The sequence below is a fragment of the Crocodylus siamensis genome, chromosome 10, assembly GCF_052110815.1.
Source record: "Crocodylus siamensis isolate JL-2025a chromosome 10, ASM5211081v1, whole genome shotgun sequence".
Lineage (NCBI taxonomy): Eukaryota > Metazoa > Chordata > Crocodylia > Crocodylidae > Crocodylus > Crocodylus siamensis.
This window is the reverse complement of record NC_143404.1, coordinates 37,867,831-37,891,308: the sequence shown is the minus strand read 5'-3', so window position 1 is coordinate 37,891,308 and position 23,478 is coordinate 37,867,831. Positions and strand designations below refer to the sequence as shown.

At 53.1% G+C, this 23,478-nt stretch overlaps 2 protein-coding genes across 2 annotated transcripts; both read right to left on the bottom strand.

The window, feature by feature from the left end:
- Positions 1 to 632: 632 nt before the first annotated feature.
- On the bottom strand, positions 633 to 3,365 carry LOC149856460 (protocadherin beta-16-like). The gene has a single exon (XM_090020505.1). It carries the CDS (start codon positions 3,123 to 3,125, stop codon positions 648 to 650), a length of 2,478 nt encoding a protein of 825 aa, XP_089876631.1. The 5' UTR covers positions 3,126 to 3,365; the 3' UTR covers positions 633 to 647.
- A 4,586-nt stretch (positions 3,366 to 7,951) lies between these two features.
- LOC149856459 (protocadherin beta-16-like) lies at positions 7,952 to 13,789 on the bottom strand. Its single transcript, XM_090064063.1, has 2 exons — positions 11,123 to 13,789; positions 7,952 to 7,969 (listed from the first exon to the last, which is right to left on the bottom strand). Exons 1-2 carry the CDS (start codon positions 13,565 to 13,567, stop codon positions 7,952 to 7,954), a joined length of 2,463 nt encoding a protein of 820 aa, XP_089920189.1. The 5' UTR covers positions 13,568 to 13,789.
- Positions 13,790 to 23,478: the final 9,689 nt, after the last annotated feature.

The following is a 23,478-nucleotide window of genomic DNA, read 5'->3' as shown; positions in this document are numbered from 1 at the left end:
CTGACGTCCAGTGAAACGATGGTACTGTCTCGTCAGAGCAGGGAGATAAAAAGAGAAGGAGGATGCTCGGTCTCATGGGATCTGATGGCAAAGTAGGAGACCAGGCAACAGACTTGGAATGAGCGCCCAGAGCATAAAGGAATGCAGAATAATGGCCTTGGAAGGAAGTGCTGAGGAATCCCCCTGGAAACATGGTTATGAACCCGGGGGATGCAAAAATAGCAGTGATCCAAGAGAAAGAGAAAGGCACAGGGAAAAGCAGAATCGTCCCCACCCTGAGAAGTGTGAACAAATGGGATTTAATAGTAAAAATACATCCGGTGCTTAAAATATCCCCTTGAAGAAAATCTCCTCTACTATTACACTCTTCTCCTAAAGCACACACTTTCAGTTGACTGCTATTTTGAAGGAATTCTACAACTTACGAAGTCATAACTGACTCTGGGTATTGCTCCTATCATCTCTCATTTGCTTATATGACATGTTAACGCTCTCCGATAGGTATCTCATCTGTTGGTTGCACATGGTTAATGTAATCGATACAGTCCTGGTTGGAAGAATCACTACCTACTACACCATAAAGGAAACAAAGTAGACTTGGAAAAAGGAAAACACATGAAGATTCGCCAGTGGAAACAACTGAGGACCTATTCATAGAAAATAAAGGGCGGAAGAGCCCACTCAACCCTTACCTGATCGGCCCCTCCCAAGTCGGTGGGCGGATGAGAGCCGGTGAGAAGATCGCCGTCCTTGCCGGGGCCTGTCACAGCGCCGCCCCCCTGCTGCGGAGGGCAGGGCACGAGGGGCCTCAGAAACCGGAATTCGCTGCTCCCCGAGCCCGTGCTCAAGCACACTTCGTAGCGGTAACTCCTGGACAGGGTGCCGGTGCCCGTCACATCCACCCAGTCTCTCGGCAAGTTGCCGTCGCCATACACCGTGCCGGGCGCAGTGCTGTACTGCTCCCCGCCCCCTCTCCTCCGGCACACCTTGACCAGGACAAACGTCGCGACGGAGAGCAGGAAGAGGAAGGACACGAGGCACAGGGAGACGGTTAGGTACATGGTTAAAGCGCCGTTCTCGGCCCCTTCGGCGGCGGCGGCGGCATCGGCAGACTGCAGGTAGGCGTCGGAAAAGCCGTCCACGAGCAGGATGTTGAGGGTTGCGGAGGACGACAGGGGCGAGTCTCCGCTGTCCCTGACGAGCACCAGAAGCCTGTGCTTCACCGTGTCGCGCTCCGTGAGCGGCCGGCTGGTCCTGACTTCGCCGCTGTGCGGCGCCACGGCGAAGAGCCCCGGCTCGGTGGCGCGCAGCAGCTGGTAGGACAGCCAGGCGTTCTGCCCCGCGTCCGCGTCCACCGCCACCACCTTGGTCACCAGGTAGCCCGGCTCGGCCGAGCGCGGCACCAGCTCGCTCCAGGCCGCCGTGCTGTTCTGCAGCGGGTGCAGCACGAAGGGCGCGTTGTCGTTCTCGTCCACCACCACGACGCGCACCACGGCCTCGGAGCTGAGCGCGGGGGCCCCGCTGTCCGCCGCTCTCACGCCCACCTCCAGCTGCCTCGTCTGCTCGTAGTCCAGCGAGCGCAGCGCGTACACGCTGCCGTCCGCCGAGTTCACCGCCACGTAGGCGAGCGCGGGCAGGGCGCCGCCGCCGGCGGGCAGGAGCGAGTAGGTCACCCGGGCGTTGTGCTCCGCGTCCGCGTCGGCGGCGCGCACTGAGCCGATCGCCGTGCCGGGCGCCGTGTTCTCCCGCACGTGCATGGTGTAGGCCGCCTGGCTGAACACCGGCGCGTTGTCGTTGACGTCCGACACTCTCACCGTGATCCTCTGCTCGGCGGACAGGCTGGGGGCGCCCTGGTCCCGCGCCACGATCGTGATGTTGTACTCCGACACGCTCTCGCGGTCCAGCGCCCGCTCCGTGACCAGCGCGTACGAGTCCCGGAACGTCGCCTTCAGGGAGAAGGGCAGCGCGTCCTCCACGGAGCAGGCTGCCCTCCCGTTCTCGCCCGAGTCGCGGTCCGTGACGCTGAGCAGGGCCACCACCGTCTCGGGGGGCGCGTCCTCGGGGATGGGGCTGACGAGGGAGGTCAGGGTCACCTCGGGCGCGTTGTCGTTCACATCCACCACCTCCACCACGACTCTGCAGTGCGCCGACAGCCCCCCGCCGTCCGTCGCCTGGATGTACAGCTCGTAGGTCGCCCTCGTTTCGAAATCCAGTTCTTCGAGAAGCCGAATTTCCCCCGACATGGCGTTGATATGGAACGTTTTACTGCTTTCGGCTGTTTGCTGGCTGAAGGAGATTTCTCCGTTGGTTCCCTCGTCCAAGTCGGTGGCTGAAACAGTGACAACCAGGTAATGTCTGGGGCTGTTTTCCAGAACCTGGGCTTTGTAAGTGGCTTGGGAGAAAACGGGAGGGTTGTCGTTGGCATCGAGGACGACGACGCGGATTTGCGCAGTGCCGGACCTCGGCGGGGAGCCGCCGTCCAGGGCCGTGAGGAGCAAACTAAGCTCCGGCTGTTGCTCTCGGTCCAGGGCTTGGTCCAGCACTAGCTCGGCATGTCTCGTGCCGTCGCTCTGTTCCTCCGTATGTACATGGAAATGCCCGTTGGAGCCAAGGCTGTAGCTTTGAAGGCTGTTGTTTCCCACATCCAAATCCCGAGCCCTCTCCAGGGGAAATCGTGACCCAGCAGGGGTTGTTTCGGGAATTTTGAAGAACAATTCTTGCCGCGAAAAGACCGGAAAATGGTCGTTGATGTCAGTAACCCGCACCTCGGCCCGGTACGACTGCAAGGGATTCTCCAGCACTATCTCAAAGCGGACAAGGCAGGGCTCCGTCTGCCCGCACAGTTCCTCTCGGTCCAGTTTCTCTTTGACGAGCAAGTCCCCCGTCTTGCCATTCAGCTGGAAATGCCGGCTCGCGGCGCCCGACACCAGGCGGGCCCTGCGAGCAGACAGGCTCCTCGGCTCCAGCCCCACGTCCTTTGCCACATTCGCCACGAAGGACCCGCTCTCCATTTCCTCGGGCACCGAGTACCGCACCGTGTCCGACCCGATCGCCCCCACGCACAGGAGCACAAGGACAGACGCGGCTTGCCTGCTCCGCTTTGCTCTGCTCTCCGTGTCCGCCATGTCTCTGCCGGAGGCGGCTCGGGGCGATCCGCGAGAAATATCGCTAGCCCAGGTTCATCCCACCAGCCCGATCTGCTAAGGCTTCGCTTGAGAGGCCAGAGGGCGAGTTGTGCCGATATCTTCTGTGATATTCTCAGGGGCAAGAGACGAGAGAGCCGCTTCAGCTGCTGCTCCCGGTTCCTAGACACAGTGTTTTCCTGCCGGAGAGCCGGGACTTTGGCTGCGGCTGGTCGCGCTGTCCTCGTCTTAGTCAACGGCGCCACCAAGCGGCAGAACTTTGTGCTCATCGCTGTTCTGTGTTAAGCCAAACAAAGCTATGCGTATTTGAACCTACTTTGATATATTTGGCATTGTAATAAGTAGATGCAGACGACAGGGTTATTGCTATTTCCCTGTTATATCATGAGGAAGTGGGTCAAATGTGAATTGTGACTGAGAAAACTTGAAGAGTTAAACAGACTAGAATGTTAATACATTTTAGAAGTAACTTCAAATCTAACAGTCCCAATAGACTTTGGATAATAAAGTTCTCTTTAAGAAAACTTTAGCTGACTGTTCCTCCTGTGCACCTATGTTAAAGCTTATAACAAGTATAGAAAGTTTATCGCCATTTGTCTTGTCTACATTTCCTCATTTTGTTTTCTGCTATTATTGGACAAGAGGTGTTTTCAAGATGAAACCTTTCAACATCGAATACATAAATTATAGTTAACAGACTAGAGATAATGATTTCGAAAAGTCGCTTTTTTTATGCTCTTTGATATCCCTGACTGTATCATGCCATTTTGGAGGAGAAACAGAATATCCGATATTGTTGTTGTTGTTGTTGGTTGATTCGTATACATGCGAGGCTACCCGTAAGTTTAGTTACAAGCAAACAGGGGATATACTAGACGACCATTTCCTGCAGTAATGTTCCGCTTTTTCTCCTGAGGTCACGATTACCCTCCTTTATTTTCTTGTTTAAAAGTGGGTTTTGTATATTATATATCACTCTCCATACATTTAAGATGCATCTTCTTTTATCGTGCTAAAATTGTGCTAAAACGACAACTTAATCCTTACTACACCAAGAGGGACGCGTCCCCAAAGGTTACGGTTTCCCGAGGAGTTTCAAAGTCTGCATTCATTGTCTGCTTAGATCTAAATGTGGAGCTCGCAAATTCATCCCAACACATTAGTAAAAGGTGATATTAAGGCTCCAGAATCTACTCCATCTCCCTTGAAACTCAGCCTTGGCATGGTTCATTTGCTTACAAGAGAAATACACAGAGAAATTAGTGTCCCGATAGGAGAGGAGGAGAAACTCCGACACAGTAAACTGCTCTGTCCCCGCTGCCTCTCAAACTGGTAGAAGTGAAGGAGCATGGGCCGGAGCACGCGGGAGAGCCAAAAGCATTGCTGAGAGGCAGGGCTAATTAAGGGCGGCTACATTAAATGCAGTCGAGGGGGAAGCACCCACAGTTTGACTGCGTTTGACTCTCGCAGGATAAGGTGTAGACACGCTAACTTTCAGGAACGCGGCTTGACGTGTCAGGCTCCCGCCTTCAGCTCTGCTGGTCAAGATTCATGGGATTCTCTCATTCTTGGACCAAGCCTCCGGGGCAGAACTGTGCCCAAGCCACCAGGGTGCTGGGTATGGTACCTGCGATCTTCCGTTTTGGTCTGTGATCCCCGGTGAATTAGTGATTTTCTGAAACCAAAACACTGTTTAATTTCCACAGGAGGAACAAAAGCATTTGATGCACAGTTTATCCCCCCAAAAGCCTCTTTATTCTTGGTCAGACGCATGTTTCAGTCGGTTCCCCCAGAATGGATCCCGAACCACTACTACCTTACGGAAAACAATTCTTTTCTAGATGCCATTCCTTTCTTTTCTTTTCATATTATTTTCTTTACTGTTTTTTATACTTCCTGCACTTGTGACATCGTTTTTGAAAAGAGATGTAGTTTATCAAAATCGCCAGCAGTTTAGCTATATTCCTTAATGAGCTTCTCCACCATTGTACCTTACAAGCTCTCACGTATTTTCTGGGAAATACCTTCTGAATCTATATTTATTCTTCTCTCTTGTTTTTTCTGCTTCCACTAAAGACACATGAATACAGAAAACAGTCCACTAATCAGGTCCAAAGCCAGTGTATCTCCCGTAGAAATAAGAGGAAAACAGTGGTTCCCAACCTTTTTCCTACCGGGACCCATTTGCAAGAAATCCATGGCCTGTTCTGACTCGTACACCCTTGGCCCTGCTGGTGTCCCTCGCTCCTGACCTGCAACCCCCTGCTCCCCGCCCCCTCCCCCCAGCCTTGCTGGAGAGGCCTCCAGCTGACCCCGTCTCACTTGCGCCAGAGTGCAGTGGCTGCAGTAGCCCGGCCCAGTTCAGACCTGGCATCGGCTGGACAGAGAAGGAGGAGAGAGGTCTGTGCCATGCCCTTTTTCCTGTGCTGGGGTTGCTGCACCACGCCAGAGAGTCTGCTCATGGCCCCTTCTGCCCCACAAAGCAACGTCTTCTGGCCACCCCACCCCTGTGAGCACGGGCACCAGCCCAGCCATGCAGTTCTTCCCCAGACCCTTCTGCCCCTGGAAGGGACAGGTGCCTTCCTGCCGCCCCTCTGCACTGCCGCAGCTCACAACCCTTTGAAATAATGTTGCAACTCACTTTTAGGTTGAGAACCATGGGCTGAAAAACACAGACCTAGTCTAACCACCTCCCTGAGGAAGGATCATCGCGATCCAAACCATCCTACATATATCCATTTTCTGTCTTTCTTGAAAAACTACTACCAAGCTTGACACAACAGAAGACAGAGCACCCTCACTTCCCACACATAAAGCAAGGTGACCACCGCAGCCAATGTCCTGCTTCTTTGAAATGTTATGAATACAGGCTCAAGAGATCCCAGGTACATGGCCATGCCCCAGGCTAGAGGAAGGCACCCCACCCGGCCCGTCCACATGGTTAATACCAAACTGACCATGTGGTAAAATTCCCCCCTGACCTCCAGTTTGGAAATCGATCTGACACTGAGTGGAAAGGCAAGGTCCTCTATGCAGCAATCTCCCGCATGATGTCTCTGTAGGAGCAGTGGCACTCCCCTGTAAAAATCCCCAGCCTTGGAGGAAGTAAATGTCCAGTGCCTCTGCGGAAGTCTTAAAAGCCCTGACACATGTGCAGAAAAGTGGAGGCTCTGTCCATATGTGGCAGAGGTTGGATTCCCTCCCAGCCCCATTCAGGAATCAGCGGAGCCCAGAAGCATCGGAAATACCCGTAGTAGGGTATCCGCATGACTACACCTAGACCATCCCCAAGCAGTAGCTGTCCAGCCTCTCTTGAACATCACCAGTAACGGAAACTCCACAACTTCCCTAGGCAGTCTATTCCACTGCCTCCTTGTTCTAACGGAGAAGAAGTTTTTTTGTGATATCCATCCTATATCTATTTCGTTGCAACTTTAAGCTATTGGATAGTATCGCAGTCTCTGCAACAAAAGAGAAAAGGTTTTCTCTCTCTTTTTATGGTAGTGAGAGCCACCCAGGTAGTGCAACCCTTCAGGGACATTGCTTGGCTTGTTGAATCAGCTGTACCACTTCTCCTGGTACTCCAACTCTGGAAGATTGACGAAGGATCAGGACCCTGGGCTCCCAGGGCAGCTGGCCTGAGGCTTGCTCCAGGTTTACGAGCTTTTCCATAAGAGTCCATAACTGACCGTTAACACAAATCAATAGTAATAATAAGTGAAAAAGGTTGCTCTTGTCATTTGTGGTCTCTGTCATCCACTTGCTGCAGTGTGGTTCTGGTATGCCACTAGCCCGGGTCTGGGTGTGGGGTGGGCAACAGGGCTTTGGCTGAGTGAGGGAAGCCTGCCCAGGGATCACACAATCCACATGTCTCCAGCAGCGGAGGCATGCTCCTCACATAGAAGGCTCCACTTGCTGCAGGCATCCTGCCTGCCTTGAACTCCTCGCTTCTGTGGGGTGGCCCCTTCCATGTTGCCTGGGCGGCCAGGTTTCCAGTTACCGGCAGCTGGGGGCACTACCCCAGCTGGGGCTTCTTGTCATGGCTGCACTTACTGTGCAGGCTTTCAGATGGTCCATGTGGCTCAAGCACAGCTGCATCTGTCTTCACGGGGTTGGGAAGTAGTCTCCGGCTGCAGGCGGCTCAGACACCCTCCCTCCTGTAGTACGGAGGCCCAGCTCCTTTACATGCCACCTTTCAAGTACTTGAATATAGCTGTCATGTCCCTTCTAAAATGCCCTTTGCACAAACTGAACATGCCTAGGTCCTTAAACCGCTTCTCGTGTGACTTGCTTTCCAAGTCCTTTCATCTTTGTTGCCTGCTTCTGGATCCTCTCTAGCTTCTCCACATTCGTTTTGAAACATGCAGCCCAAAACTACACACAATACTTTCGATGACATCTCACCTGGGCTGAGTAGAAAGGGACAACTTTTGCTGTGTGTTGCACCTAATTCTTCTATTGATGCATCCCAAAACTATATTTGTCTTTTGTGCAGTTGCACCACACTGAAGATTCACATTGAAAGCATGTGAATGTGAATCACATTCAGCATTCCCAGGTCCTTTTCTATTGTGCTGCCACCCAGCCAGGTTTCACCTATTTTGTATTTGTATTTTTTTACTATACTTCACGAAGTGCAGCACCTTGAGTTTCTCAGCATTCAACTTCATCCAGTCTGTTGTGATCCTTCAGTTACTAACACAGGAAGTTCAATTCCCTTCAGTCCTTACAACCAATAATTGAAATCAGTTAATAAAAACAATTGTTAGAGATAAGGATACCTCTACTGGCATAGTGCGTGTACTGTCCTATTCTTCCTTTGCTTCCTGAAATAAAGAAACCGAACATTAACATACCAACACCTCCTCCACTGGAAGGATATTGAAAAGTTGGGGAGGAACATGGTTAGTCTCTGATGTTTCTAAGAAGCACAAAAAGGCTTTGCTTTATTGTGACTGATTTCTTAGTGGCCTTGTGATCCTGACTTAGTTTGTTTGGAGTCTCATGGTGAAGAGACCTGGGTTTGTGGTTTTGAGCAGCTGGTAGGACAGCCAGGTATTCTGCCACATGTCCTGATCCACCACTACGACCTTGGACATCCAGGAGCTTGGTTTGGCCAAGCAGGGCATTGGGTGGCTAAAGGCTGATATGCTGTTCTGCAGAGGTGCAATGCAAATGGCATATTATAATTTTTGGGTATTACCGTAATAGGCATTGCTTCTGGGAAGCAGAGTCCGGCGACTCATGCCCTGCTGCTCTAGGAAGACCTGGAACACCGTCTTCTAGATTACCAACCCTTAGTAAATGGACTCTTCCCTTTGTTGTACCGCTATCCTCTCCGCGTTCATGTTATAAATCATTTCGAGTGGTATGGCATAAACTGAATAGCCACAGCTACCCGAAGTACAGAGAACAAGAGCGGATGTTTCTTTCCAAAAGACAGTACTTCGTTTAAAAACAAACCAACAAACAGAAACGGAGGTATCAAATGGAATACCCGTTTGGAATTTCCTCTCTTGATTTCCTCTCTTGGTGTCTCTTGAAATCACTCTGCTCTATGATCACAACATGGTTCTGCTTTTTACCCCCGAGTGTAGAAGTCCTCAGGCTGATAGAGCATTCCCTTGAGAACAACTGGAGAGTTCCGTCTTTCTGGTTCAGCTTCATAAATTTAGAAGAAGTTAATGCTTTCAGGTCTTGGAAGGCGCCTTTTTGGCACTCGGGTAATTTATTGCCCATAGGTAATTCGGAGCTAGCTGTCAGTCTCGGCGGCGGGAATGTGGATAGCACAGAATGGGAAGCCATCGCTGAAAGAGATGCCATTTCCTATCGGCTCATGGCAGGACGCAGAACAGTAAATGCACGCAGAGATGTCCCCAGAAGTGATGTTCCCTAGCGGGCGGGAAGCGGCGCTATACCCTAAATGCTGGAATTGCTTTATGTTAATACCCAGCGTTTTGCATAACGGGTATTCAGACCAGGGTAATGAGCAGAGACCAAGCTACCAATAAGGTGTGAATCTAAGACAAAATTAACTGCCATGAAAACACAGAGGGAGAAAGCGAAAGCATTTCCAAGCCCAAGTGCAAGGGGGCTGGGCACGTGATCTGTAAGGTCCCTTGCAGCCCATAACAACTATTAAACTGCCAACAACTTGTTAGTGCTCCAGGCAGCGGAAACTACAGTAAACCTCACTGGTCACAGTTCATGCCTAGGCACTACTGCCGGCATGGGGGCGAGAGTAGATACTACTGTGATTAGTGATTTGAGGAACAGTATGAAAAGACTTCCAGTTGGTTGTTTATGTTATACTAGAGACCGGTGGTTGCAGACGCTACTGGAACCGTTAGATTTTCAGCGCTAGTATTAACAATCCGGACAAAGTTATTATGCGAAACCTACAACAGCATCGACATCCTGAAATTACTGGTAAGAGAACATTTGTTTCACTTTTCTAGAAGCATTCTTTGGTCCATTGAAATTCCCAATATCATTTTTACTTTAGTTTTTTTAACCAGGTATTCAATGCATTCCGCTCCTCTTTTCCCATTTAAAACTTCTTTTAGACAAGAAATAGTACGGGATATACCCATAGAGTGACCACAGCCATTAAACGCTTAACACTAAGGAAAACTTGCTTTCAGAAGAATGTGGTCTTGAGCTATCACCCCACAAACGTGGCTACGCACCTTAAAGCTGCACCATTTCCGATTCTCCTTCCCGCACCCCAGCGGGAAGACCCAGACCCGGGGCTCGCCTGTGCCGCCCCGTTCTCTCCTCTGCCGCCCCGTTCTTCTAACACAGATGCAAGAATCTCCCTGCAGGTGAGGTTGTTCTTCTCGCTACCGGGATTATGCCTCTATCTTGGGGCCCAGGCACCGGCAACACTTTCCTCTGCCAAAAAGACACAGGTCTAAAATATTCTGAAAAACAGGGCTCATCATTTCTTCCTACAGATTCCCCTTTCCTTCAAAAGCACACGTGCGAGTGGGATCCGTGTTTGACAGGCATTGGTTTTAGACAGAGGCTCTACAGTGTCTGCAAAATGTTATCGATGAAAATCACCAACCTCAACCCCTCTCGTCTCCTGTTCAATGTTAAACTTGACTCCCTAATTCAGTTCACCCTTTTCTTCCAGTAAATTCGCACCTTGCAGCTCACCATCTTTAATTATGTCAGTGAACGATTCTATCCAGAGATCTGTATTATTTGGATGTAAAAAAATCATCATTATCTTATGAACAACAAAAACAACAACCCGGTTTTATAGAAAGTGTAGTTCACATCCCTCTGCAGTGCATTTAGTACGTGCCTGCGCTACAGGGGAAACTGTTTTGTAGGTAAAGAGCAGTTTGTATTCCTAGTCGATCGACTATGCAATCCAGGTCTTCAACGTGTAAGTGAGAGCCAAGATATAATCTTTCAAGGAGGATACTGAAAACTCCGGACCTAAATTCTGATAGTAATATCCTGATGGGATTTCTCCTTCTGTACCGCTGCCCTTTAGGCTTCGCTTTAATAAATTGCTGCGACTGCAACGGCATAAACTGGTTAGTGAAAGCTACCAGAAATATAGAGAACAAAAGTAGTTCTTTCCAGGCTTTCAAGTTTGTAATCACGCCGGAAATAAAATGGGAAAACCTGATTTTTCCCGCCGTCTATAAGAAACAGACCCTATTAGATGGTTCGCAATAATTACTAGAAAAGCGGGCCAATAATTCCCTTCAGACGCACCAATACCCTAAAAATTAAAGCTGTTTAAATGAGACATTAATGCTATAAGATACATATCGCATCTGTTGGTTGCACATGGTTAATGTAATCGAAACACAGTCCCTTCGGCATGAATCACTCTTAACATTCACTATAAAGGAAATTAGATGTGAAAACGGATAACACATGAACAACATTCGCCACCCGAAACAGATGAGGACCTGGACATCCAGAATGAACGGCGGAAGAGCCCACTCAACCCTTACCTGATCGGCCCCTCCCAAGTCGGTGGGCGGATGAGAGCCGGTGAGAAGATCGCCGTCCTTGCCGGGGCCTGTCACAGCGCCGCCCCCCTGCTGCGGAGGGCAGGGCACGAGGGGCCTCAGAAACCGGAATTCGCTGCTCCCCGAGCCCGTGCTCAAGCACACTTCGTAGCGGTAACTCCTGGACAGGGTGCCGGTGCCCGTCACATCCACCCAGTCTCTCGGCAAGTTGCCGTCGCCATACACCGTGCCGGGCGCAGTGCTGTACTGCTCCCCGCCCCCTCTCCTCCGGCACACCTTGACCAGGACAAACGTCGCGACGGAGAGCAGGAAGAGGAAGGACACGAGGCACAGGGAGACGGTTAGGTACATGGTTAAAGCGCCGTTCTCGGCCCCTTCGGCGGCGGCGGCGGCATCGGCGGACTGCAGGTAGGCGTCGGAAAAGCCGTCCACGAGCAGGATGTTGAGGGTTGCGGAGGACGACAGGGGCGAGTCTCCGCTGTCCCTGACGAGCACCAGAAGCCTGTGCTTCACCGTGTCGCGCTCCGTGAGCGGCCGGCTGGTCCTGACTTCGCCGCTGTGCGGCGCCACGGCGAAGAGCCCCGGCTCGGTGGCGCGCAGCAGCTGGTAGGACAGCCAGGCGTTCTGCCCCGCGTCCGCGTCCACCGCCACCACCTTGGTCACCAGGTAGCCCGGCTCGGCCGAGCGCGGCACCAGCTCGCTCCAGGCCGCCGTGCTGTTCTGCAGCGGGTGCAGCACGAAGGGCGCGTTGTCGTTCTCGTCCACCACCACGACGCGCACCACGGCCTCGGAGCTGAGCGCGGGGGCCCCGCTGTCCGCCGCTCTCACGCCCACCTCCAGCTGCCTCGTCTGCTCGTAGTCCAGCGAGCGCAGCGCGTACACGCTGCCGTCCGCCGAGTTCACCGCCACGTAGGCGAGCGCGGGCAGGGCGCCGCCGCCGGCGGGCAGGAGCGAGTAGGTCACCCGGGCGTTGTGCTCCGCGTCCGCGTCGGCGGCGCGCACTGAGCCGATCGCCGTGCCGGGCGCCGTGTTCTCCCGCACGTGCATGGTGTAGGCCGCCTGGCTGAACACCGGCGCGTTGTCGTTGACGTCCGACACTCTCACCGTGATCCTCTGCTCGGCGGACAGGCTGGGGGCGCCCTGGTCCCGCGCCACGATCGTGATGTTGTACTCCGACACGCTCTCGCGGTCCAGCGCCCGCTCCGTGACCAGCGCGTACGAGTCCCGGAACGTCGCCTTCAGGGAGAAGGGCAGCGCGTCCTCCACGGAGCAGGCTGCCCTCCCGTTCTCGCCCGAGTCGCGGTCCGTGACGCTGAGCAGGGCCACCACCGTCTCGGGGGGCGCGTCCTCGGGGATGGGGCTGACGAGGGAGGTCAGGGTCACCTCGGGCGCGTTGTCGTTCACATCCACCACCTCCACCACGACTCTGCAGTGCGCCGACAGCCCCCCGCCGTCCGTCGCCTGGATGTACAGCTCGTAGGTCGCTCTCGTTTCGAAATCCAGTTCTTCGAGAAGCCGAATTTCCCCCGACATGGCGTTGATATGGAACGTCTTTACTGCTTTCGGCTGGATTTGCTGGCTGAAGGAGTAGGAGATTTCTCCGTTGGTTCCCTCGTCCAAGTCGGTGGCTGAAACAGTGACAACCAGGTAATGTCTGGGGCTGTTTTCCAGAACCTGGGCTTTGTAAGTGGCTCGGGAGAAAACGGGAGGGTTGTCGTTGATATCGAGGACGACGACGCGGATTTGCGCAGTGCCGGACCTCGGCGGGGAGCCGCCGTCCAGGGCCGTGAGGAGCAAACTAAGCTCCGGCTGTTGCTCTCGGTCCAGGGCTTGGTCCAGCACTAGCTCGGCATGTCTCGTGCCGTCGCTCTGTTCCTCCGTATGTACATGGAAATGCCCGTTGGAGCCAAGGCTGTAGCTTTGAAGGCTGTTGTTTCCCACATCCAAATCCTGAGCCCTGTCCAGGGGAAATCGCGACCCAGCAGAGGTCGTTTCGGGAATTTTGAAGACTAGTTCTTCTTGCCGCGAAAAGACCGGAAAATGGTCGTTGATGTCAGTAACCCGCACCTCGGCCCGGTACGACTGCAAGGGATTCTCCAGCACTATCTCAAAGCGGACAAGGCAGGGCTCCGTCTGCCCGCACAGTTCCTCTCGGTCCAGTTTCTCTTTGACGAGCAAGTCCCCCGTCTTGCCATTCAGCTGGAAATGCCGGCTCGCGGCGTCCGACACCAGGCGGGCCCTGCGAGCAGACAGGCTCCTCGGCTCCAGCCCCACGTCCTTTGCCACATTCGCCACGAAGGACCCGCTCTCCATTTCCTCGGGCACCGAGTACCGCACCGTGTCCGACCCGATCGCCCCCACGCACAGGAGCACAAGGACAGACGCGGCTTGCCTGCTCCGCTTTGCTCTGCTCTCCGTGTCCGCCATGTCTGTGCCGGAGGCGGCTCGGGGCGATCCGCGAGAAATATCGCTAGCCCAGGTTCATCCCACCAGCCCGATCTGCTAAGGCTTCGCTTGAGAGGCCAGAGGGCGAGTTGTGCCGATATCTTCTGTGATATTCTCAGGGGCAAGAGACGAGAGAGCCGCTTCAGCTGCTGCTCCCGGTTCCTAGACACAGTGTTTTCCTGCCGGAGAGCCGGGACTTCGGCTGCGGCTGGTCGCGCTGTCCTCGTCTTAGTCAACGGCGCCACCAAGCGGCAGGACGTTATGTTTATTAATGCTTTATTTTTAAAAAACGAAAATAGTGTCTTGAAAAGCATTATAGTCACAGAGCAGCTACCTAAAGCAAAGTAAGTGTGTTTCAATCCATTTCAATTCTTATATGCGTTATAAATAAAACCAAGATGGCAGAATTGCTTATTTTTTATTTTTACATTATGAATATATCTTGTAAAACCTATATTTTGAGAGTGAATATAAAAGAAATGGAGGGATTCAATCCGGTGCCTATTTTTTTTTTTTGAGTTTGTTCATATGTCCTTTCCTGAAGGTGCGTATGAAAGCAACTTCATATGCCGCAAGATATCAAAACTTGAATTCTTAAAATACATTTGGGATCATAAATTTCCATACAATAGCAGGTCTGGAAAATCCTTCTTTGATGGCTTCTCTGGCTTCATTGATGTGAAGGTCCATAACCGGTACTATAACTATTTCTATTTGTCCGTTTCTTAAATTGGTTTTTGGTATCTTTAGTGCCTAGGTGTGTTGTGATTAATAAGCTCAACATGTAACACATAAATGATATTTAATACTGACAGAAGTCCTCTGTTTCTAAAATATAGCTAATTTTTGTGCTTTAATAGCCATAGCATAAGGAGGCACATATTTTCCAGTAATGTTATTACTTGGTATATTTCCATACAAAAGGGACGCATGCCATGTGAGTTTCAAGGAAAAAGTGCATATAGTAGAAAACTATTTCCTGGAGTAAATTGTCGACTTGTTTTCCTCGGGTCACAGCTATCCGCTTTTGTTTTCTGGTTAAAAGTGTTACCTATATGTAATGCTCCATTTCCCCTACACTTGAACAATCTCCTCCCTGTTTGTGACACCCATTACCGCACACCTGGAGAAACTCATTCTTTAACCAAAATCCAAGTACGTGTATCACATGATCGGGTCTGATTTTAGGCTTCAGCAAAAATGACAACGTAATCCTGAGTACATAAGGACGCTTCCCCCAAGGCTGCAGTTTCCTGAGGAGTTTCAGAGCCTGAATGCAATACCCTCTTAGATCTCCAGAAATAGAGCTCCAAAATCCATCCCAACACAATACTAGTCGGTGATACTAAAGCTACAGAATCTACTCGATCTTGCAGGATAAGATGTAGATACACCGACTGCCAAAAACAAAGCTTGAAATGGCAGGCTCCTGCCTTCTCTTTTCCTGGTCATGAAGCGGGTGATTCTACCATTCTTGGACCAAGCCTTTGGGGCAGAACTCTGCCCAAGCAACCAGGTTGCAGCATAAGTTACTTGCCATTCTTCCCTTTTATCTGTAACCACGGTGAATCTAGAGACCTTCTGAAACGGAAATGCTGTTTCATTTCCACAGCAGGAACAAAAGCATTTAAGTTGTTTTTATGATGATGTGCCCTTTTAATAAGGTGTGCCCATATTATCCCAGACAGCCCTCTTCCTTCCAAAGGAGGTGGAAGTTTCAGGTAGTTTCCCCAGAATGGATCCAGAACCAGTACCATCTCCAGGAAAACAAATTTTCTTTTCTAGTTGCCATTCCTTACCATTACTATGCTTCCTTTCTTCCGCTTTGGCGATCCCGAGCGTAAGACTCTCCGGCTTCCTATCTCTTTCCTTTTCTCACTCCCACCTGACTAAAGGTCTCTAGCCTCTGTTTATCTCGCTTTCTCTTTCTTTCCTTGCTGTTTTGCAGCTTCCCCCCCCCCTTCTCTCCTCTTTGTCCCATCCTCCCGTACTTCCGGTCTCTGTCTTCGCAGCCTTCTTTCTTACTGTCTCTTTCTCTCTTTTCTTTTCTTTTCTGCTTGCTTGTAGCGGGGAGTCACCTTCCATTAGCTTGCCTTCCGCGAGGTGCTCTAAATTACCCCTTTTCCCCCCTCACTTTTGTTTTTCGCTTTTTCAAACCCCAGCCGCTTTTTTCCTCCACCCCCTTCCCCCCTCCCATCTAGAGTTTTGTGGCCGCTTTCCCGGACACTTATCTTTTTTAATTACTATAAACTTTTTTTGTTGTTGCTTTGCTTAGCTAGAGTTGGGAATTAACCCTGTCCTATCAGGAATGGCTGCTCCTACACCCAGGAGCTGGCATGAGGATGCCTCCCAGAACCTCCCCATTACCTATGGGTTGAGGGTGCACACCCCTCCCTTTGTTGGGGCGGAGGTGTGTGTGGATGCTCTGGCTAGTCTCTTGGGACAGCAGACCATCCGTTACGCAGGTCGTGTCAACACGGTCCTGATGATCTACCTGAGCGACCCCACCCTAGTCCATACGGTGTGCGTAGAGGGCCTGGACATTGCGGGCGCACATTATTTTGTCACCCCCCTAGACACCCTAGCGATGAGGGTGGTGATTTCTAATGTGCCCCCGCACGTGACCGATCGAGACCTGGCCAGGGTACTCGAGCCCTACGGGGTGCTTACGAGTCCCATTGGCCGGTTGACCATAGGGAGTAAAAATCCCAAACTGAGGCATGTCCTGTCTTTTCAAAGGCAGGTTTTCATGCTCTTTAGGGAGGGCTCACGGTCTCTGCCTCAGTCCTTGAGCCTCTTGTCCAACGGGCGGAGGTATGGGATTAATTTTTCTTGTGGGGAGACCACGTGTTTTCAGTGTGGGAGCTCTTCCCACCTAGCAGCTCAGTGCCCACGGGTGGGGATCGGCCAAAACGTCGGCAACTACAGTGACACCGATGGCCAGCCTATCCATTTCCAGGACACAGGCCCCACCCTGTGAGGCTGGGAGCCTTTCCTGACCTCCTCCTGCCCATGTTCCATTTGAGGGGGCTGAAGTCTCTGGCATGGGAGTGTCGTCCGGCGGAGGGGCTGGGGCCAGGCCCCAACCCTCCCCCCCACTCATTCCACCTAGGTGCCCACCCCCACCAGTGCAGAGATGCCACCGGGGGAGAGGCGGATGCTTCCGCTTCTGCCCTGCCTGTCCTGACCTCCCCACTAGGGGCTGGGGTGGTCAGCGATTGTGGCACTGAGGCCCTGTCGGATGATGGGGCTCAGGCCTCCTGCCAGTTGTCCTCCACCACGGCTTTGGCTGAGATGACTGGCTCTGGGGAGACAGGCCAGACACAGTCTGGCCCATCCTCTGTAAAGGGTGGGTCATCTGCCACAAAGCAGAAGAAGAACAACAACAAGGAGAAGCAAGTGAAAGGGACCCCTCAGGACTCCCCATCCCCACTGAGGCCTTCCTCAGCTGGTGCTGGGGAGGTCCCTGCCGGAGAGCCCGGCCCTGCTCCAGCTGTCATGTCAGCGACCCTGCTGACTGGGGATGAGGGCAGTTTGGAGGTGGGGGAGGCGGAGACAGGGGTCATTAACGCCTCGCCCATCTCCCAGCTCTCGGAGATGGGGGGCAAGAAGACATATGCACAATGTGTCGCTTCTGGAGGTCTGACCCAGGGAGCAGCAGAGGAGTCTGCTGACCTCTTGGTCACGTCTCAGGCCACTGAATTAGATGAGGAGGCTTGTGAGATGGAAATCCAGCTTTCTGAGTGTTGCAAGTGACCTCGAGAGTGGGATGAACTCTCCCCCCACCCAAGAAGGTGGGGCTTGCTCTTCAAGAGCCAGACCTTGACCTAGACAATCAGAGGAGGTTGATGGGCTTGGATATTGAGGGTGTGGATGCAGCGCTCCCAGCCAGCGTGCGGCCTCGCCGCTCCTCTGTGGGAAATGTGCAGCCCATGTTGGCAGACCCCCCCCGGGTCGGTCCTGACTATGGGGGGCTCTTGACCTTTCTAAAGCAAACGAAAGGACAAAAGAACATAGCGGCGCGCATCACCCAATGGTGCGCGGACCCTAAAGTGTTCATCAAGGCTGCCAGGGCTGCGGCCAAGCACATGCAGCAAGATCTGGGCACTAGGCAGATGGCCTATCGTCTGGAGAAGCTCGCCCAGTGGGTAAGAGATGAGTGGAGCCTGGCGGGGTCCCTGGACTACAGTAGGACATGAGAGGTCTTTTTTTTTCAACCTGTCTCTGCCTTTGCTCGGCTCTTGGGGGCTTGCTTTTTTATCTACGCCTTACCTCGCTCTTCCTCTCCCATACTCACACCCATGGCAGCCACAACTATTGGCACTTTCAACATCAATGGCTGTCGAGATCCGGTGAAGCGAGAGGCCATCCTGGAGCTCCTGCGCCAGAAGTGGCTGGCTGTTGCCTTCCTCCAGAAGAGGCACTCCGACAGGCACAACCAGTTGGCCTGGCACACTGCCTGGCAAGGCCAGGTGTTCTTGAGTCACAGCACGAACCTTAGCACCAGGGTTGCGACTCTCCTATCATCACAACAACAGCATGCCGTGGCCATGGCACAAGAGGTTGTCCCCGGCTGCCTGTTTACGGTCCATGTCACCCTAGCGCAACACCATCTGCTGTTCGTCAACATCTATGCACCTTCTGATGGCCAGGAGAGGGTCACTTTTTTTGAGACCTTGGCCAGCATTCTGCGCGACATCAGCGAGGATGACGACCTGCTTCTTGTAGGTGGGGACTTTAATTGTACCACTGATACCCTGCTTGACCGTACGGGGCCCGAGCCTCACCTGCCCTCAGCCCGCAAGGTGCAGTCCATCTTGGAGACTGCAGGCCTCGTTGACGTCTGGTAAGCCATGCACCCTGATGCGCGCCAGTACACCTGGGCAAGGATGAGCGCCGGGGGTCTCATTATGGCCTGCCTCGACCACATTTATGTCACCAGGCACCACCTGCCACTCCTACACAGCGGCCGCATCATTCCCTCAGGCCTGTGAGATCACAGCCTGGCTTATTGTGAATTGAGCCTGCCAGGGAGAGCCTGTGCACGACCGCCTTATTAGCGTTTCAACGCCAGCCTGCTTCAAGACTCTCACTTCCGCGACTGCTTTGCCAACTTTTGGCTGGGCTGGGAGGCCACAAGACTGAATTACTCCTCCTGGAAGCTACGGTGGGATGTGGGCAAGGTACAGATCTGGGCTTTTTGCCAGCAGTACACTCAGCTGGCCACATATAAACTGCGCTGCCGTATCAGAGAGCTGGAGGAGGATGTGGTAAAGCTCGAGGCTGCACTGCTGGCAGCCGGCAGTGATGTGGTGCTGCGCGAGAGCCTCCGGTTCCGCAGGAAGTGCTTGCGTGATTTGGCGGAGAGTGAGGCCCGTGGAGGAAGGATCCGTGCCCGCTGCCAAGAACTGGCCGAAACAGATGCCCCGACCCGCTTCTTTTTCAACCTGGAGTGACGGTGGGCAGCGAGCAAAGTCTTAGATCACCTCAAAACCTCTGAGGGCCAGGACATCTCTGACCCTGGTAAAGTACGTGAGCATGCTGTTGCTTTCTATCGTGACCTGTTTGCAGCTGAGCCGTCCTGCCCTGAGGCCACGCGGGAACTCCATGTGGGCCTGCCACACCTTGGTGCCCTGGAGGCCGGCGAGCTTGAGAAGGAATTGTCTCTGGAGAAGCTGGCAGTGGCCACAGCTGGCCTCGCCTCCGGCAAAGCCCCAGGCCTCGAAGGGTTACCTGCCGAGTTCTACAAGACTTTCTGGCTTCTTCTCGGCCCCCGCCTCCTGCGTATTTTCCAGGAGAGTCTTGGTGACAAGGTCTTGCCGATCATTTGCCACCATGCAGTACTCACGATGCTGCCCAAGAAAGGAGACCTTGGCTGCATTAAGAACTGGTAGCTGGTCTCCCTGCTGTGCGCAGATTACAAGATCCTGGCCAAAGCGCTGGCCACCCGCCTCCGCACTGTCATGCGCTCCGTCACTGGGCCTGAGCAGAGCTACTGCGTGCCGTGGAAGAACCATCCAAGACAACCTGTTTCTGCTGCGTGACCTACTTACAGCCAGTGAATTCTTTGGCCTAGACATTGGCCTTATCTCTCTGGATCAGGAGAAAGCCTTTGACTGGGTGGACCATGCCTACCTCTTTCAGACCCTGGAGGCCTTTGGCTTTGGGCCCATTTTCACCAGTGCCCTCCAGGTCTTGTATTGAGACATTTCCAGCCTGCTTAAGGTGAACGGGGTGCTCTGTGCCCCGTTCCCCGCACACAGAGGCATCCATCAGGGCTGCCCCCCTGTCGGCCATGCTCTATGCCCTGGCCATTGAGCCACTGCTGCATGCACTGAGGCGCCGCCTGAGTAGTGTGGCCTTGCCACCAGCCGTGGGCCTGTCCGTTGCCCTGCCGATCCAGCTATCAGCTTATGCAGACGATGTGACCATCTTCCTTAACACCCAGGAAGACGTGGAGGCCCTGACAGCCTGCCAACGAGCCTATGAACACGCCTCTTTGGCCCGTATCAACTGGGCCAAGAGCGATACCCTGTTGCTTGGTGAGTGGATTACCATGACTCCCCCGGACTTGTCCGGGGGCCTCAGCTGGTGCTGCGAGGGCCTTAAAATCCTGGGCGTGTTTCTGGGGCCATTGACCTTCATTGCGCGCCACTGGGACAGCCTCGAGGAAGGAGTGGAGGCCCGCCTACAAAGGTGGCACTGGCGCCTACCTAGTCTCTCCTACCATGGATGTTTCCTCATCGTGAACAACGTAGTGGCGGCAACCTTGTGGCACCGGTGCACTGTACTCAATCCGCTAGAGGACCTACTCGAGAGACTCCAGCAACTCCTGGTTGATTTTTTCTGGGATAGGTGCCACTGGCTCCCACGACCTGTTCTTTATCTACCTGTAACTGAGGGGGGCCAGAGTTTGGTTGACCTTGCGAGCAGGGTGGTCGCCTTCCACCTGCAGGCCCTTCAGAGACTCCTGTACAATAAGGAGCGCCTACCTTGGCAACACCTGGCATTCCAGTTTCTGCAGAGGGTGGGGGGCCCTTGGCTTCGACCGGGAGGTCTTCCTGTTGGACCTTATCCTTTTGAACTGGGTGGTGCTTCTGGGGTTTTACCATGGTGTGGTGCGAGCCTGGCAAACCACTTTCCACCTCCAGTCCCAGGCCCATCACCTGCAGTTCCCACAGTTGCTGAGGGAACCCCTGGTGCACAACCCAGCGCTGAGGCACCCCGTGCCCAGCCTGGCGTCTGCCAGTCTCACGGCCGTTCTCATTCAGGCGTGTGTTCTCCGCCTGAGCCATCTCCTTGACGCCGCTCGATCAGCCTGGCTCTCGCCCGAGGCCTTGACCACCCCGCTGGGCATGCGCTTTGTTCGCAGTGCGGGCCGTCTCCTGTGTGACATCCAGGCTGCCCTTCCATTGGAGGCAGCAGCCACCCTGGAGGACCATCTCCAGGCGGGCCAGGTCCCCTACATTGAGAATGCCCTGAGTGAGGCTTTTCCTGCTTTACCAGTCACCCCAGCCGTGGCTGACGATCTGGCCGGTGGCCCTGGCACTTTGCTGATGCTCCCTGTGCCTCCTGACAGTGACACGGGTTGCCCTTTTGCTTTTCTGTTGTGTAGAAGTTTACACACCTGTGTGGTTCATGTCCGCCATGCCCAAGTGCTGGTGGGCTGCCCCGATACACTGTGGCGATGGCGCCTAGGGCTGCCAGATTCCCCACCAGCCCATCTGGCGTTGCGTATACTGTATAAGCCACCAACCGCGAAGAAAACTGGCGACCTGCAGTGGCTGCTGCTGCATGGCATCCTAGCCACTGGCACATTTGCATCTCACTTTGACCCAGCTGCCTCAGCGGCCTGGCCCCTTTTGCTCCAGGGTGTCAAAGAAAAATCTTTGGTTTCAGATGCCGATGGCAAAAAGGTCAAAAGGCTAACATAACATATTTCGTCATTATAGTTCCATATTCAACACCCCCCAGCCTAAATGTAAAACACATGCACAGTCAATCTCGCATGAAACCTAAGAAAACACAGAGTCTGTTCACAGTCATGATTGGCAGTTCTAGAATTATTCAAGCCTGGCATGTTGTAATAGGCTACCCGGTAAACTATAACTTTGGAAAGATTTCCGCCTTCTGCGGAGACCTCCATGCACGTCCAGGAGACATAGTGAGCGATTTGGCCAGTTGCTGACCTCTCCCCACCTACAGTAAAAGTTTTCAGGTGTATCCATTCTGCTGGCTCATCCGTTCTCGCCAAGAGCTCACGAAAATCTTCAGATCAAAGTTACCTGTATGCTTTGCTTAAAATCTGCACCACACAGTTTGTAATCTGTACAGTGAAAACATCTGCCTGCTGAACTGAATAGCTCAACTTCTCCTTCTACACAGCGCAACCACAACTTCCTCCCTATGCTGCAGTCTCCTGTAGTGTAAGTAAAAATAAACTTTCTGTATAACCAAGACGCGTTAAACTTCCTGACTCCTCTCGCTTACCCATCTGCCAATTATCTACCCCACCCGCGTCCAGCCAGTCTTGCCAACCCAGGCTCGCAGGTCAAGGGTACGCCAGTCCTCGGACGCGACATGGCGTCACGAACAGGATCCAGGGGAGGCAAAATGGAGTCAGAGTTGATCCGCCACTGCCCATGGCATGCAGGAGACCACGATTGTGCAAGCTCAGATGATCTATGGGCACACATCGCTTACCACCAAGCAGATGGTCTCGCTAACTCATTAATCACTGGCTATATGTCTCTTGCCGGAGATAAAGGGGGCAGGGAATGGGCCATTCAGTTGGCACCGAGCTCCTTCGGATGCTTTATGAGCCGAAAAGGAGTCACTTTCCGGCCCAGAGATGAGGTCGGGAACTTGTCTCTGGCACGAGTGAAACCTGACCGCGCGGTGAACCCGACACCCGCCCAAGAGTTTGCTCACTGCATCCGGCATGTACGGGAAGGGGGAGAGGACACCCCACCCGATAAGTTTAACTGTCCAAATTTGTGACCTGATTCACACACACACGAACTGTTAACGCAACTCCGTGAAACTTTGGAATTAGAGGGTCGTACGGTGACAAAGTGGACTGGTCCCAAATGGGACAAAGGGAAAATGATTAATGTCTTGTTCTGTACTGTGTCTATCTTGCTGTGTGAGATTGCGAACTTCGACTCACAGCTGAGTACAGCCAGTAAGAATGCTGAGGAACTGGTGATAAAATGCAGCACTTCACCACCGCCCAAAGATGGCGCCGAGCAAAAGCAGAAGTCACAACTAGAAAATGGTGCTGAACAAAAGGGGAAGCCAACGCATGAAAATGGCGTCGACAACAAGCAGCCATGCTCTGAAACTGGTGCCGAGCTGAAGAGGAAGCTGTACCCAAGCCTGGAGGAACTGATGGCGAACCATGAGACGTCATGGAATAAAGCCACACCTACCTCTGGGCAGGGCTATCCTCCTGTCACCACCTCACTGATGAAGAGCGATCTGATGTCACCAGATGTGATCATGCCTACCCCTTGGCCGGGTCATCCTCCTACTCCGCCTACCCTAGCCACTGCACCACCCCCTCCGTATCCAGAGGAACCTGATGGTATGCGGTTAATTAAAAGTAGAAGTAAAGTGGATGAAGAGGAAGTTATAACTTCAGCACTCCCTGTCAGCATAGTCAAGTATACTGCAACAGGGGGTGGACAGCCCCAGGCCACAATAACAGTCCACACCAGAACTCGAGCAGAAATGAGTGATCTTCGCAAGGAAATGGGAATCCAACCCGATGAAATCCCCATTGTTTGGATGGGCTGCCTTGTAATAGAAGTAGCAAACGATCTCATCAGTGCAGAGGAAGCTATTCACCTCGTTTGAAACACAGCCTGGAGTAGAGGAATAGTTACAGATCC